Source organism: Dunckerocampus dactyliophorus, chromosome 2 (assembly GCF_027744805.1).
Source record: "Dunckerocampus dactyliophorus isolate RoL2022-P2 chromosome 2, RoL_Ddac_1.1, whole genome shotgun sequence".
NCBI classification, from domain to species: domain Eukaryota; kingdom Metazoa; phylum Chordata; class Actinopteri; order Syngnathiformes; family Syngnathidae; genus Dunckerocampus; species Dunckerocampus dactyliophorus.
Window position 1 is genome coordinate 7,062,482 of NC_072820.1, and position 17,227 is coordinate 7,079,708.

The following is a 17,227-nucleotide window of genomic DNA, read 5'->3' on the forward strand; positions in this document are numbered from 1 at the left end:
TGGAAAAAATAAAACGGATTTCATAGGGCCCTAAATGATCAAGTTAATTTTCATTTATTGTGTGATTTATTGATTTATTATTGTCCAAGGCCCATGAGACTTTTTTTTTCTACGAGAAATCTTATCTTAATCTTGCAAGATCTTGTGACACCCCTACTTCCACCCAAAAAACTGTCTGCACCGGCCTCACCCCACTTCATCTTAAAAGGGATTTATTACGCTTTTCCTTATTTCTGACCTATAAATCCTTGTTACAATGTTGTATTCTTGTGTTAAGCGATGCCAACGTGTCAGATAATGAGGTTTGCGCATTTGGAAGTGAGACCTGAAAGCAGCTTTGGATGGCTCTGCACGCTGTGTCTTACAGTTTATTTAACACCGAGTTCCGTTGACGTCAACGCAACCCGGACATCCTTATATGGGCATGCCCAGGCAAATGCTGTAGACCAGCCCTCCCCCCGCTCTGCTTCGCTCTGCTCTGTTCACTGTTAGCTCGTATGACTCCCAGGAAATTTGGGTTTGTTCAGGTGTGCCTAAAGAGGCAAGCATCAGGCAGAAGTGGTTGGAGTTGCTGATTCCCGGCCAGCAAGAGAAAAACATGCTCATCTGTCAACGGCATTTCCACCCTCTGTTCATCCTGATTTTGCATTGTATTTTTAACTCATTTTTTGTACTCATAGATAATTTATTCTTAAGTATGTCAGCATGCACACTGTCCCTAACAAATAAACCAATGAATAGACAACCTGAACAGTCCTGTTGAGATCGATTCCATGTCCTGAGAACTAGTGGATGCGATTTCTTACTTTTTGAAAAAAAAAAAAAATTCTGACATTTAAATTTTTTTTTTGTCATTATGGGGTATTACAATCACTTATTGCATTTTGTGCCAAAGTTGGCACAAAACAAAATGTGGAAAAAGTGAAACACTATCAATACTTACTCACGGTGCACTGTAGGTTTTATTTTGAAAGTCTTCCACGGAAACGGGTTGTTTATCAACAGTGCCTTGAAACAGTGCACCCCACGCCTCCCCCTTCTCCCCCTCTGCGTCTGTTGGTCCCAGTGTTTGCCATTCCGACGCACACCCCTGGCTGAAGCGCAACAGCTACGCGGAGTTGCTCCAAGTGGACTTCCACAGAACCTTCAAACCCGTACCGACACCTCCGGATGCGGGTCCTCCCACCCCCCCCGCCATCCTGTGCGCATAGAGAGGGAGCACAGCAGCGGAGAGATGCGCCCTGGTCAGTTGCCGCGCGTCGGTGAAGTCAAATAACGGGAATGAGAGCGGGTACAGTCATCGGAATAACGGGACGCGAATGTGAAAAAGCACAAAGACACTTGCTCATTGGCGTGGATGATGCCGGAATGAGGCGGCGGGAATCCTCCGTGGTGTGAGTGACAGGCATGAGAGGAACACAAAGCTCCGCTGCAGTGATCACTCTTTGAGCTTCCATCCATCCATCGTGAGGGTCCACTGTGAGCGTCTTTATTCATGTTGCAAAAGCCTGGCTCGTGACAATGGATTACTTGCTGTGGCTGTGCAGCTTCATTGTGCCCGTGGTGCTGGCTGTTGAAGGTATGCTTTATTTTTCCCACCAGAGAACAATAGATATGTTTGAATTTGTCACTGGAGAGCCCAAAAGTGGCTATGTGATGGTGGTGTCAGTGCCATTTAATAACCGCAGCATCTATGTACCGTAAAAAATGTTTGTTTTGCTTCATTTAGGCTGCAAATATAATGTATTTATTCCATGTGTGTCATGATGCAGCTCAAGGGCTGCCCTGTTGCTATTGTCCCAGTTGTTGTCACACCCACTGGAAGAGGTGAGGGTGCCCAATATACTAATATACCCCCAATACACACACACCCCAGAGCAGCCATTGGGGTTGATTTCACATGTCTGTAAAAAAGAATGTGGCGGTAAAGCAGATCAATGGCAGCCCCCTCCGCACCTCCTGCCACCTCAAAGCGCCAGCGGGACACACATGTGCAACATGATAGGTGACAATAGTGAATTAAAGGTCAGCGGTTTAACAAGTACGCTGCAGACCCCCAAGCTGGGCTGCTCTGGGGAGAAGTACGGCCTCGCCTCCGCCGCTGTACCCACCCATGCTCCTCCTCTCCATTTCTCTGCCTTCTCCGCCTTCCCTGACCATTCCGCCTGTGCTGGAGCGCGGCCAGCATGATACCTCATCAATTTCTGGTGTCAGCAAGTAAATCAATGCAGTGGCAGCGGCCCTCCAAGTCCCAGGGGGTTTTCACACCAAGATGATCGGCCCCTTTTCCCCCCATGCCGGCCACTGATTTGTACTCAGGACTCAGGGGTTAACTAATGTTTGTCCTCTGAGGATAAACGTGAAGGGCAGATCATGAGAGGGCGCCTTTTTCAGCCATATCATTATTTAACTGTTGCTCGTATCTTCTGTATCGCTTTTAGCTTTAATGAATCACGTCCATGCAGTCCATACCAACAGACTGCAATAAAATGTCCAGCAACGATGGCATTTTTATGTCCTATGACTGCCATTTGCAGTCAGTGTTTACTGTATAGTTTTTTTAAAAGCTCATAAACCGGAAGGATGACCACTCCTAAGCTATCCCACAAAATAATCACCACACATCAAGGCTGCTGTTTATTCGGACGCGTGATGATTCACGGAGATCGCTTTTTTTTTGTTTTTTTTTTTAGCAGAATCATAATTTGCTGACTTGCAAATGTTCAGAAAAGCCGCTCATCAAGTGTGAAATGAAGCATCACACCGGTAAAGAACCTCCAGAAGCAATTAAAAAAAAAAAAAAAACCTTTTTTAATAGCTGCATATTTGATCGTTCTCTTATCACTGACGCTGATATTTGCTTGTTAATTTTTCATATGTTTGCTTGTTGGCAAGCGGGTCCGTGTTGTAAGATGAGGCCTGCCTTTCATGATGCAGCCGCTCTTTCTCAAAGTGAATAAAACATTAGCATGTTTGAGCTCCCAAAGCGCCCTGCAGTGAACGCTTGGATGTGTGGCATTTTCGCTCCGGCAATCATAAAAAGATAGGACAATAAATGCCCTGGCTGGTGGTGATGCTCCAAAGTTTTCACTGCAGCATTGTTTTTTACCCCAGGGCGACTCCACTGCTGCTGGAGTTTTATGGGCTGGAGGCTGGTGGTGGTGGTGGGGGGGATTTTGGAGTTTGAGTACTAGCGGTGGTTATCTCATAGGTGTTGTAAGTTTAACAAGGCAGTGGGGTGGGGGCTCTGTGGAACAAACGGGATGTTTTAGAATCTTTCATTTGAACATGTTGAGAGCGGCTCACCTCTCGCTGGATGCAAAACAAGAGTTATTTATATGAAATGAGGCGGTCAGAGGTCAAATCTTGCTTTGCTTTGCAAGAGGCCGCCGTGCATGTGCGCTGCTGCAGCCATGTCGGAATGAGCATCAAATGCACACTTAGCCCAAGCTGGGCGACCCTGTGGCTGCCCCTGAGCATCAGGACCAAGGGAGGGAAGGGGAGGGGTGACGCGCCGGATCCGGCTCCCGAGGGGCGAGCGTGATACGAGGCTCAGCCAGCTGTGCGCGCCGCAGAGGGCCGAGAGTCGCCGAACAAACACAGCTGTGATTGGTTGCCCCCACCCCCAGCCTCCTCTCTCACTCGCTAATAACGAAAACAAAGGTGCTCATTCTTGTGTGTGTTTGGGCTGAGGTGCCGTCACTCACACACGCAAATGAAGAATCGGAGTTCAAAGCTCTGTCAAATGTTTTGACCGTGATTGCTACTTCAGGCGAGCACGACACGAGCGCCACGCTGAACTGTGATTTTACTTGATGCACCCCTCACATTTAAGACGGATTCTTGATATTTGAATGCATGAACATTCCAGAATTCCTGTTGTGATCCATGAAAAAATAATTACCTTTTTGAAAATAACCCCGGCAACATAAATCATCTATTAAGGTTTGTTCAAAAATGCATGCGCAACTAAATCAAAGAGAATACAGGAAACGAGAATAAACCTTTTGATTAGCTCCTGCGAAGATACCCGTCAGGAAATGTGTTTTCATGACGTTTTAGTCGGAAATTGTGCAAAATGTTGAGCGCTAGTATTTGCCAATCCTCTCAAACTGAAACAAAAAGACATCCATCCATCCATTTTCTATGCCGCTTCTCCTCATTAGGGTGGCGGGGGCATGCTGGAGCCTATCCCAGCTGACTTCGGGCGGCAGGCGGGGTAGACCCTGGACTGGTCGCCAGCCAATGGCAGGGCACATATAGACAAACAACCATTCACAATCACATTCATACCTATGGACAATTTAGAGTCTTTTACATATTTTTGTCTTTATACTTCATTGACTATGCTTTTTCGCCAAGTGTTGAGATTTTGCACCTTGTTTGGCGGTCCCTGAACGCGCCATAGTCGTAGTACGTTGTGAAACCCACAAGTGTGTTTGGCTACTTCGACGGTCAATCCGGCCTCAAAACCTGCAGCAAGATGAACACAAGTTAATATCTGATCCCAAATTGTTACTGGAATGACAACAGGCAAGCAGTGTGGATTATGTGGGAAAGCCTTCTCTAGCCTGCTAGCCTGCTAGCCTCTAGCGCTAGCCTGGACATCGTGACTCGGATTCCATCTGTTCATCTATCATCTTCCATTATCGTTCATTAGTGGTGAGTACTTATACATTTTATACTACTAAGCATACTAGGGCTTAAACCTGGATTGTGCTGTCATTTATTAGAAATGTTGATCCGAAGTCGGAGAGGAACGTCAACGTCAAGCTAGCAGGAGGGTTTGTTGGGGAGGAGCGAGCCACCGTATCAATTATTCAAGGTTTTTCGCCATTCACTGGTGGGCCGGGAAAGCTGCCCCCGCGAAGACCCATTACAAAACCTTTATTAACTGTACATGCAATGAACTGTAAACGTACCATTTTAAATGTCATAACAAACCGCTATTTTACTGCTTTTGTAACATTTTCGCATAACTCCGTTCTTCTTTACCACCCTTTGGTGAGAGTTTTCCTTATTTTGGAGCAAGGCTTTAAAAAAAGCCCGCCAAAAAAGAGCAAAAAACGCTTGCACAGAGTTTATGCTTTGATGTTTATTAGAAATGTCCAGGTTCAAAATCACGTTTTTTGTTACTTTAGAGTCATATTTTTTGTGGTATTTTTTGGTTTATTGCAAATAATTCATATCCTCAGGGGCATTCCACAGTCCAAACTTTTCCCAGTGAGAGAAAATATAGCCTGCATCTCAGCTTTGTGTTATAGATAACAAAGTACTTTTTTAAAACCTTTTTTTCTCCACTGCTCTTTTTTGCTGTTGTTGTTTTTCAGTTTTACAAATATTTCAACTGTCTTCTTGTAATGGTTTTTTGTCATTCGCATAATATTTTGACTTTATTCTCATAATATCACAGCTTTTTCCAACCAAATTTTCCAAAAATTGCAACGGTATTCTTTCTTTTGCTGCTAATATTGCACAATTATTGTAAAAATTCCATTTTATGACATTATGCTTGTACATGTTTTTGTCTTAATGTTACAATTTTTTTTATGTTAAAGGAAAACTGCACTTTTTCATCCTTAAGTGAGACATGAACACGTCTTGCTCTTTTCTGTGGGTTCTAAAGATATAAAAACAGATCCACCTATGCTGCCTACAAAGATCGCTATTTTATATACATGCTGTAACTATGTAGGTACATTCATGATAACATGTAATACTTACAGTATTTTGCATATTTTGGCCATTTTAGGCATTGCCGGAACTTCCTTGCTCGGCGCATTGATTTCACATAGCGACATAAAAAGGAACGCCTACATTTAGCATGAACTTTTCCAAACTCAGAAATAAAAGCAGAGCAGCAGTGGTGTCACCTCAAATATGTAGCCTTACCTTTTTTGTAGTGGTCTGAGGCATTGTGAGCCGCTAGTAGCTCGCGGGTGTGTTCTGGCTAAGTGTCGATTGGGGTAACAATGTTAATAATAATAATAATAACAATGTCGCTGTAGCTTGGTTATATGCACGTCACATTATATGCAAATGCAGCATTTTTGGCGCTTTTTGGAGTTGTTTTCAGAAGGTTTAATAAGCGGAATAAGTGGTTCCCATACGTGCAGTAATGAGCTGTCTCTTTTTATCTGTTTTTAGATCTTTAGAACGCACAGAAAAGAGAAAGACACATGTGGTCATGTCTCACATATGGATTGTGGATGATATTTCTACTTTATTCTCATAGAATCACTGCTCTTTTTCATTTTTCTTGTTGCTTTTGTTAGTTTTCTTCTTTAATTATATTTTTAAACGTGCAAAAATCAGCGACAAATGGACAAATGGACCCCCGCCCACACTTTAGACACAACTAAACTAGACGTTTAACTGTATACCTCCAAATATAAATATCTCCAAAAATATGTGACTTTTCTCCTAACTACAGGCCATCACTTTTCGGACTAATTATGTGTAAAAAAAGCCTCCACTTTCTATGAGTTAAGATCGAGACGATGTTCCTGCATGACCCAGCAGTCATTGACTAACTGTGCTATGGAAGCGCAACGGTAATACAGCCTACATCCATTCATGCATTCATTCATTACAAATGATGCTGAGTTTATGCATGGCTTTAGCTTGTGCAGGTTTAAGCTGTGTATCTGTCTGGAAGGAACACCGGTTGTCAAGTCTGGTCTCCATTTACACGCACAAAAACGCTCATTTGCATTGCAACTAGAAGGTCTTACAACTCTTTTTTTTTCTCTTGCTCGTTTGCTCCTGGTGTCCAACTGTAGTAAAACCTAAAATGAGGAGACAGTCTGGAGAGAGAACGCTCTGTGTGGATATCCAGCTGGATGTAATGAGTTGGATGTAATGATTCCTATTCATTATTTGGAGCTTTCAAAGAGAAGAGAGCCTATTGTGTGTTCGTTAATGAAGGTTCAGCCTTTGACTGTAAACAGTGTGCACTGTTTTGCTCAGCAGCTACAGATGGACCAGTGATCTATTCACTCAAGTCAGGGACGCTCGGCGCTTGAACTGCATTGTCTTCTCTCTTTGACGCAGAACACCAACCAGAACAAAGCCTCAGGAAGCGTGTGGCTTCACTGTGGTTGTTGTGCTATACACAGGGTGTGCTGTTTGTCTGCACCTTCACACTCTCCTCGGGCAGCACTAACAACAACTTGTGAGCAAATGGTGCACAGCAGGCGCCGTGCCACCGAGTCTCCGTGAAGAAAGTGTAATTGTTTCAGTAATTATGCGCTAACAACGGCATCACTTTTGGGAGGCATCTGGCCTCACATCTCGAGTGAGAACTCGGGGAGGTGGTGGTGGGTTCTACTTCGGAGGTGTAACAAGCCCGCTGGACCGGGTTGTGACTGACATCTAGACAACAATGCCTATTGATTCTGTGTTTATCCTCTGCGTCGCCTCTCGCCGTGTGTCCTGCTCTCGCCTCCATGCAAAGTCGTAAACAGCACAGGGAGGAAAACAAACCCAAAGATCAGCTGATAACTGGGGCTGGACAAATGAGTTGAGAGGCACCACTGTATGTATGTGTGTATCCTGAGGGAGGCTTTGATTTTAGAGGCGCAAATGAATATCGAAAGAAGATCATTTACATCAACCCAACACGCCAAGGCCCTTTTAAGCACATGCACAGAGAAATACATGTATTTTTGTTATTATTCAGCCTGCTGTTTAAAAGGTGTGTAATAGTAAACTGTTAACAGATTAGACAAAATGTGTGGCTTGTTTTGGACGAGTGATTTATTTTTTTTCAGCGTTCACTTGCGAGATCAAGATTTCTCATTTGGAGAAAACCGGTCTCGTGAGAACAGAAGCCAATCAGACAGTGAACTATGGCATTGCATTGCTACATTGCTAGGAAGTTGAAGTGTGCTCGGCATTATTATTATACGTTACGTGCTTTACACACACATACCTCGGTGTTCCCAGTGTCAGCAAATAACGTGTGGATGTTTTTTCATGGGCGTTAAACAGCTGCGACGCGTGCTAAAATCCAAGCAGAACCGGTTGTAATTCTACATTTGATCAAAGTTACTTAATATTTATCAGATCAAAACGACATAGATGTACAGACTCGTCTGCAACCTTAATCACCGTTATCATTACTCACCATCAACATGAATAATGGCAGCACCGGGTCTGCTTGGAGCAAGTGTCCACAGGAGGTGGCTCTCTCCGCTCTATACCCTGGTTCTCCAGGCCTCCGGAGCGGCACTGGGGCTGCTCGGAGCGTGTGTCTGACATGACGGCGTACTGTGGTGACCATGACCATGCATTTATTTGGTAATTAGAGACGAGAGTGCGGCTCTAAAACTTCCACAATGCAACCTGACAGAGACAGACAGAGACACTCCTGCCTCGCTTGGCAGCACCTCATCTTGCTGGCAAAACACACGTGGGTGTCCAAAGTGTGGCACAGGGGCCATCTGTGGAACTTGAGTCATTGTTGAAATAAAATGCCTTTGAGAATATATGTCACAAACGGCAATTCCACATCTTAATGATGAAAGAAAATAATGCATTGTTATGATATACTATTTACTATTATTATAACAGTGGTTTATTTGGTCTCAAATAATGTAGACAATAATATCCTTTAGCATCAATTTGTGGGACAGTAAACATTTCAAAATGCACCTGTGACTTGGCTAAATGAAAACGTTTGTTTGTCTAGTCATATTTTTTTATTGTGCTTCATGTTAAAATCTTGCCTCGTCTCGTTGGGGGGTGGACCCAAGCTCGTGTATCGTCTCGTTTCGTGAGTTGGGTGTCTCGTGACACCCCTAGCCAAAATGCCATCGCTAAATGCTAACCACAGCACAGCACGGGTGTCTCAATGAATACATTGATTAAATGATCGTTAAGAATGATGTCAATTGCGTGCCTTCCAGGGTATCTTGGGATTGCGATATTTGTAATATTTTGGTGGCAGCATCTCAACATCCACTCTCGTAAGTCTAGATGAGCCTTCGAAAGCGGAAGATGACGGACTTATGGGCGTGCGTTCTTTCTTCTTCTATGGTTTGGTGTGTCACGTGGTTCCGACTGCATATCTGTTCACAGCGCCACACGCGTGTGCCTTGTGTATGACATCGTTTTCACTCAAGTGGTCCATTCCCGTCTGGATGCAACTATTTACTAAAGCGGCACAGTCTGGGTGCGAATTATTTTCAACTCGCCCAAAAAAAATATCAAGAGTGTTTCCGTGTGGAAAGGGTCTAAAAACAACATTCGTGATGTTTCCTGGGCTCCCTGTCAGTTAGCGCTGATTTTAAAGGGGACCGATTATGCTTTTCCTCTTTTCCGACCTATAAATGTTGTTACAATATTGTATTCTTGTGTTAAATGATGCTAACGTGATAATCAGGTTTGAAAGTGAGCCCTGAAAGCAGTTTTGGACAGCTCTGCAGGCTGTGTTTCACAGTTTTTTTTAACACAGAGTTCCGCTGACGTCAACGCAACCCGGACCTCCTCATATGGGCATGCCCAGCACTCCTCATATGGGCATGCCCAGCACCCCCACTCTGATTCGCTCTGTTCACGGTGTTAGCACGTCGAGCAATGGCTCCCAGGGAATGCTTGTTGGGGTGTGCCTAAAGAGGCTAGCATCAGGCAGAAGTGGTTGGAGTTGTTGATGACCGGCCAGCAAGAGGAAAATATGCTAATTTGTCAGCGGCACTTAACACTGTTTTGTGAACATGGGCCAATACAAAGCTGGACTATCCGCCAAACTGTTGCTGAAGTCCGACACCTTTCCAATGTTACTTGGTTGTGTTGAAGAGTCAGAAGAGCAAACTGTAAGTAACAATGTATCAAGTGTGTTGATTTTGTGTAAGTAGTCGGACAAAAGGGGTTCAGCAGCTGTCCGGAAGTCCTCGGGAGCGCTTGAGAGTGTGATCAATCACAGCGGAGTCGGTTCGGTGGGAGGCGTACCCGGAGGAGCGCCGGGGGTGGAGTAAATTCCACAGACCTTTTGGGAGTGAAGCAGGAAGAGGTGCAGAGTCTGGAAGATCTAGAAAGCCTTCTGTGTGGGTTATCTATGGGAGTCCAGAACTCAATACAAACGCCCGAAAATTTGTATAATAGGTCCCCTTTAAAGATAATGTACACGACATCTAAGATCTTATTTTGTAGCGTTGGGGGAAGTTGCTGCTGGACTACCCAGCATGCCTTGTGGGCACCTTGTAAATACAGTCTGAGTTTTAGCTTTAAAACCCATATATAGTAGTAGTAGTAGTTTGTTGGTGTTATGTGTTAACTTAAAGTGTTACGTGTTGTGTACCGTGAGCAAGGCAGATTATCTCTGTCGTGACCTCCTATTTGAGTTGTGTTGTCAAGCGAGTTGTTGGCTATCGCCTACAGTAAAAGAGCATATTTCTTAGGCAGGCTGACATGCCTGAACACTTCCTGTGCGCCATCGCCACAATGTTGATGATCACATACGTTCTAATGTAACATTTTTATGTGGTGCGTATCAGGTGTGTTAATTAGCCATCTATGAGAGGTGTGGAGTCGAGTCACGCGACTTGGACTCAAGTCAGACTCGAGTCACAGTTTTGATGACTTTGGTCTCGACTTGACAAAATCATCAAAAACTTGCAACTCGACTTGGACTTTGTCATCAGTGACTCGGGACTTGACTCAGACTTTAGTCTGATGACTTGAAAATACTTTCAGTGAATTTTCAGTGAATGTGTTGAGTAAAATGAGTCCCCATTTGAAGTATTCAACTATCCAATCATCCATGTTCTACACCACTTGTCCTAGCATTCAAGTCATGTGATCGTTATTATGTAATTTCTAGCAAGACAACATATTTCCCTTGTGAGTCTGCCTCATTGAATGCATCGGTTTACGTCCAATCAGGTTTAAGAACAAGCAACGAATGTTTGAATTACATTTCTGTGCACTGACTAAATCCTAAATGCTATGTCGGCACTCTTCTCCTGTGTCACACTGGTCTTATTTGAATTTTGTATTTGTCATATTGAATAGATTGTTAGATTGTAAAAATGGCATTTTACTTGGGAAACAAGCCTATGACTTCAGACCTGTCATGTCTTGACTTGAGACTTGACTTGGACTTGCTTGCCTTTACTTCAGACTTGAGATTAAAGACTTGAGACTTGCAAAACACTGACTTCCTCCCACGTCTGCCATCTGCTGTATGGAGGTGTAACGACGAGCTACACACACTCCCAACATTATGTGTTTACTGGCGAGGGTGAACAGATAGCACCAAATCTGTGTCTATGGCAAGGGTCGGCGACCTTTACCATCAAAAGAGACATTTTGTCTCCTTTTCCTTCTTCTTACCGGTGACAACAACAAAATTGAACAAACAGAAGTGTGCCGTGCATGTGTAGGCTTACTCTGAAATAATTTAAACACTTAACTCTGTAAGCCTTTTTGAGGGGTTTCCATATTTGTGTTAAATGAAAACAAAATGTGGCCAACTTTAAGCTAAAAAAGTCCATCAGAGTTCACATATTCGCATGTCAGCATTGTTTGCGCCTGCACTAAGTGATCATTCCATTGACTATCTTTGCAAAGAGAGGTATTCTTTCATTTTTGAAATAATTTCCTGTTTTTAAAAGCTCTGATATTTTTATGAACGGATCTTTCATGTATTCTCCATCTGTTGCCAACTTGCCGATTTTCTTGCTAAATCTGACAACTTTCCAAACGCTCTTGGTGACTTGTTTTATCAAAAGCAACTAGCGAGAAACGTAAAGCCTTTCCCTGACGTCGTTGGGAGATTTTTCTGGTATTTGGAGACGTAAAAGTGAAAGCTCATATTGTTCTGAGTCAGGCCCACACTATCTGCCTCTTCCTGGAGTCACCACCTCGGCGATTAACGTGTCACGGATGCGGCTCTGGAGCCGCGCGTTGCCGTCCCCTGGCCTATGGGAAACCCTGCTATAGTTTCTGGGGGAATTGCCATTTCTACTTATTTTGTTTTCCTCCCCACTCTAAACTAACATGTCAACCCTGACTTTGCAGAAACCCTTATGGACAGTCGGTGGGCTACCACAGAGCTGGCCTGGACTACATTCCCAGAGAGCGGGGTGAGCAATTGTTTGCATGTGTTTTGGTCGTTTTGTGCCCCCCACACCCACCTTAACAACATTTGTTCCATTTGCTCATTAATAGAGCCCTGAGTGTCTTGAACAGCATACCTCCTACTGTTTTATATCTTTGTTTTTGCAGCGTGTGTTTGCTTTCTGGGATACTAAAAAAGCAAATCAGAAACACGCCGTGTGACAATGTGGGTGAAGGAACCGTGGCACTTCAGTATTAAAAAGAACTGCTAAAAGCTTGATGAGCTGCACACAATCTGTGCATCATGTTCTCCAAACAAACCAATGTGCAAACACACAGATAAACCAAAGCAAATCCCCACAGTGTGTAAGGACGACCGGTGCAGCATAGACAGCCTGATAATTGAAAGCATGATGGGCTCAAGAGCACATTAGAGTCCAAAATTAAGGTTTTCTGCAGATACCCCCCATAGGAGTGCTGGGAAAATAAAGCAACATGAATTTGACTTGGGGGCTAACAGCCTGACAGACCTCCCCCCACTCCTGGCCAGTGTCATTTGTCTTCGCTACGCAAGCGCAAAGTCAGTCAATGGAAATGGTGGGTTGCCATGGGAACGATCTTCGGGAGCAAAGGCTTCTTCCTTCTCCCAAAAGGGCCGAGCCTGAGTGTCCTGGTATCCATGAAGTTATAATTCACGAGTGACTAGGGCGACAAGCCCATACGTTCAGGGACCCGCAATTATCATATTTGTCAGGTAGTGCATCAACGTGTTGCTGTTGATTTACGACATCTAATGCTGACTCTTGGGCTCATCGCCTGGGAATAAATTGCACTGCAGCTCGAAGACGTGAGATGACTTATGCAGTATTTTATAATAATCAACTTCTGCAAGCGTGTTTGTTATGGAAACGAAGCATTCCGTCCAACGGGGAATTAGGAAAAAAAAATAAAAAGATTGACTTGCCACAAGGTGCTTGCTTAATGGACTATACATTTATTGACTAACTGGTTCATTTATCAGACTGTAATATTAGTTACCGTACATTAATATGCAGAAGACCAACATACAAACTGTAGCTACTCACCTTCTCTAGCCAACATTCACATGAACATCATATGGGGGAGACCAATATTGGTATTTCAAGACAACTATTCAGTGTATTAAGCAAAGTGAGCATGAGGCCATATACTGTATATCAAATATATTCAGTGGGCGGTCTAATTAGAGAAGTACTAGCTTTAAGCAATCAAAGACCATTTAAATAAATCATTTGCTGCTTACGTTATAGATGGGATTTACATTCCGAAACCACCAGCGAATGGCAAAAATGTGTGAGTGATTGATACGATATTAGATTAAATTAGATTCACCTCCGCAACCCTCCCCTTCTCTCTTCAATCGCCATTGTTCACTCGCTATTATAATTCACCTTGCTACAAGTCTAGAGACTGGATTGATTGTCGAAGCGAGTGCTTCACTAGTCATATAAACCGTGGTGTGTCGAAGGACCGTCGAACAAAGTGTGGAATCTCAACGCCTGACAAAAAACACAAGTTGTAAATATCCAGAAACCGAATAACTTTTTCCCGTAAGAAATAATGCGAACCCAATTAATCCGTTCCAGGCACCTAAAAATGTTAACACGAAACACTTTTAATATAGAACAATTGCATTTTTACATGCAGAAAACCATTCAAAAATGATTATAAATGCATATTAATACACGTAGATGATGTTTTGAACTCATGCAGTGGATTAATAACACGACAAGTGTGCGTGCCGTGTTGTAATGTAATGCTATTTGTTTATGTGTTGTGTATAAAACGGAGTATATACTGTAACTGAGGGACTTATTAGGAATACCACTGACGCTGTGAAAGCTTAACATGAAAGGAGTACCAACAACGCGCTTCCTTTCATTAAAAGCGCTGTCCATTACATCTTGTCTGACGGTACTGAACAAACGTCTCAGTCAAGTAGCTTCCAACAACATCAAACTAAAAGCACAAAATGAATAGACTCACCGTTGGTACGAACCTGGAGTTTGTTTTCCAGAGAGAAGATGAGATGATCACATCGTTTGTTGATGTGTGTGGCTAACAGCCAGTGTGCTAGCATGAATTAACTTGACATCAAATAAATATGAACAATGAGCGCTCACGCACACATAATAACGTCACCACGGCTCGCCTTTATGCATTCACACCCGGCACCGGCATTTGGGAAGAACGATGAGGTGAAAGAAGAACGGGAAAAATGTAATTCTATTTGTGGCAGCATAGGAGAAACTTTGGTGACAGCTACGGTGCCTTCAAGGGCCGCTGGGAATAAACGCTCCGTGAAGCTATGAAACAAAACGACATGAACCTGTAAAAATTATGGGCTTTTTAACAGTATTGCATATTATGTTTCCATTAAAATTATAGCTTTTATTTCCAAAATGGATACGCATTTAAATAAAATTCTTTGTAGTTAATTACAAAACAATTTCTTAAAACGTGTCTTTTTTATGATTGCTCCTGAAAGTTTCCCAGGGCCCGGTTCAGCCCCGCCCACTGACCGATGCCGCTTGTTGGGGACCTTTATGATAGACATATGATTCTAAAACAATATATTTTAAAAGCAGAACAATTCGGTACGGTGTACGATCGATACGGTTTGATTCTACGGTTAACATTTGTTGACGTAGACATGAATCTTAGAAGACAATTATATAAAAGTGGACATTTTTACAGTATACATTCACCTCTGCTCGCTGGGATAAGACTGTATGTATGCTACAGAACACCGACATATAAATACAAAACAAGCTTGTTTTTTACGACTTCTGATGAATGTCAGACCTGTTTGTCAAATAGCCATGATGCGTGAAAAGGGTTTTAATGAGAAAAATGTGTTTCCATTAATAGTCTGCGTGTAATGAATAGAATTTTCTGACTGATCCTTGCAACTGGAATCATTACGGCTACAAATTATTCCTCACAGTCCGTACCCGACACAATGTGGGATGTGCTTTTTTTTATCAGATGTCATTTCACACTTTTGAATGTGCTCATGCTTCACTGCTTTGTATTAGGGAGCTCTATGTTTAATAGAACTTGGTATTAATTAAAACACAACAGATAAGCGCCTATCTGCCGTGGTTCAGTTGTTGCTAAATGAGAAATAGACCCGTTGTCCAATTATAAAAATAAGTCTATTAAATGTATCTCAATATGCACCTTGTCATCATCAAATGTTTCCCCGGCTTCGTTTGTCACACTATTTATGTTTTCAATCCCACAGTGGGAGGAAGTTAGCGGCTATGATGACTCCATGAGCCCGATCAGAACCTACCAGGTGTGTAATGTCCGACAGCCCAACCAGAACAACTGGCTCAGGACGGACTATATCCCCCGCAGGGGTGTGCTGCGTGTCTATGTGGAGCTCAAGTTCTCTGTGCGTGACTGTGCCAGCATCCCCAACATCCCCGGCTCCTGTAAAGAGACGTTTAATCTGTTTTACTACGAGTCTGAGGGGGACGCCGCCACAGACACCAGCCCCATGTGGAGGGAGAACCCCTACGTGAAAGTGGATACTATAGCCCCCGATGAGAGCTTCTCTCTGCTGGAAGCTGGCAGGATCAACACCAAAGTGCGCAGCTTCGGCCCCCTCTCAAAGGCTGGCTTCTTCTTGGCCTTCCAGGACCTCGGCGCCTGCATGTCGCTCATCTCCGTCAGGGTCTTCTTCAAAAAATGCTCCACCACTATCGCGAATTTCGCCGTCTTCCCTGAGACTGCAACCGGCGCAGAAGCTACTTCTTTAGTCATCGCTCCGGGGGCTTGTGTGACCAACGCTATGGAGATGTCTGTGCCTCTTAAGCTCTACTGCAACGGTGATGGCGAGTGGATGGTTCCCGTGGGCGCCTGCACCTGTGTCGCTGGTTTTGAACCCACCGCAGATCGCACCCAATGCCAAGGTATGTGGATTACAAAGTGCTGATGATACCAAAAAAAGCAACAAAAAAATAAAAGTTCCTCGTCTATAGCAGTTAATTGGTTCCAGACCCGACCCGACCGATAGTTACACATATTACACTCCTATTATTCATTGTTTACGTCACATTGCGCAACTCTTATGCTGCAAGGGTTCGAGATGGCCGCTAGCTAGCAAGCTAACCAGTTAGCCTTGAATTTATTTCTTCTAAACTTAAGAAGCCAAAAACTTAGCACGTCAACCCAATGGGAGGACAACTTATTTTCACTCTATCCTGTCGGACGTGCCATGGCGGACTTCATGACTTGTTAAGGTAAATGTTAAGGTCATGTAATGTAAGCTAATGCCTCATCAATGTTTTGTGTCATTACTGCCGCCTATTGACCAGAATACCACATATCACTTGTATTTCAATGTTTTGACTAAAAATAGACCACAGTCTACCACGAAACAGCAATCATTTGTTTGCATTTCTGAAAAAAACACGATATAGCGAGGGCGTGATAGTTGAACCGCGATATTGCAAGGGACGACTGTATTCACCGTGATCCGCCAGTAAACAACTATAAAATACGAGTGATATGTACGTAGTTGTGCTTATCAAACACCCCCCAGCGAGTTTTCTGAACTGACGCCATCTTGGCTGTGACGTCACTCCGAGGACACTTTACCAGCAACCAGACTCCTAATAATAATAATAAGAGCATTCACTAATATTGTGTTGTAATGAGTACTTATTAATACATTGTACATTGTTACTACATCCATGTATACATTATTTTTTCAACTTTGTCAGCTGGCTGTATATCAGTTTCGAAAACCAGGGCTGCCTTGCTTGTTGACAAAGCAGTTTATTAAGCATCTGATAAAAAACATTAAAAAAAAATGTCCACAACAGCTGTTTGACTGGCAGTGACTGACACTGACAGATCTGTGCAGAGACAAGACGAGTGAGTAGCTATCCCTGTTTAGCCTTAAAATTTGGCATGAAAGCCCATATTATTATTCTAACATTCGTAGAATTTATCTAGTAGAGAAAAAATTATATTTACTGACTGCCACCTTGGCACTCTTTTCCACGGTCGAACTTCTTCTGTTGGGTTTTCACTCGCAGATCCCGGTCTGAGTCGAGGAAAGATAGTCGGGACAGCTGATGGTAGAAGCACCCTCCGGTAATACGCATTCAGCCCC

At 43.4% G+C, this 17,227-nt stretch overlaps 1 protein-coding gene across 3 annotated transcripts in view; it reads left to right on the forward strand.

Moving 5' to 3' along the window:
- The first annotated feature begins 1,061 nt into the window (after window positions 1–1,061).
- Window positions 1,062–17,227, forward strand: part of ephb3a (eph receptor B3a) — a 54,974-nt gene continuing 38,808 nt past the window's right edge. For 2 of the 3 annotated variants that reach the window (XM_054758445.1, XM_054758464.1), the window contains exons 1-3: window positions 1,062–1,579; window positions 12,022–12,086; window positions 15,347–16,019. In XM_054758445.1, the coding sequence (XP_054614420.1) occupies window positions 1,522–1,579; window positions 12,022–12,086; window positions 15,347–16,019 (796 nt within the window). In that variant the 5' untranslated portion in view covers window positions 1,062–1,521. The remainder of the gene's footprint in view (window positions 1,580–12,021; window positions 12,087–15,346; window positions 16,020–17,227) is intronic. The other variant, XM_054758455.1, reaches the window with a different exon arrangement.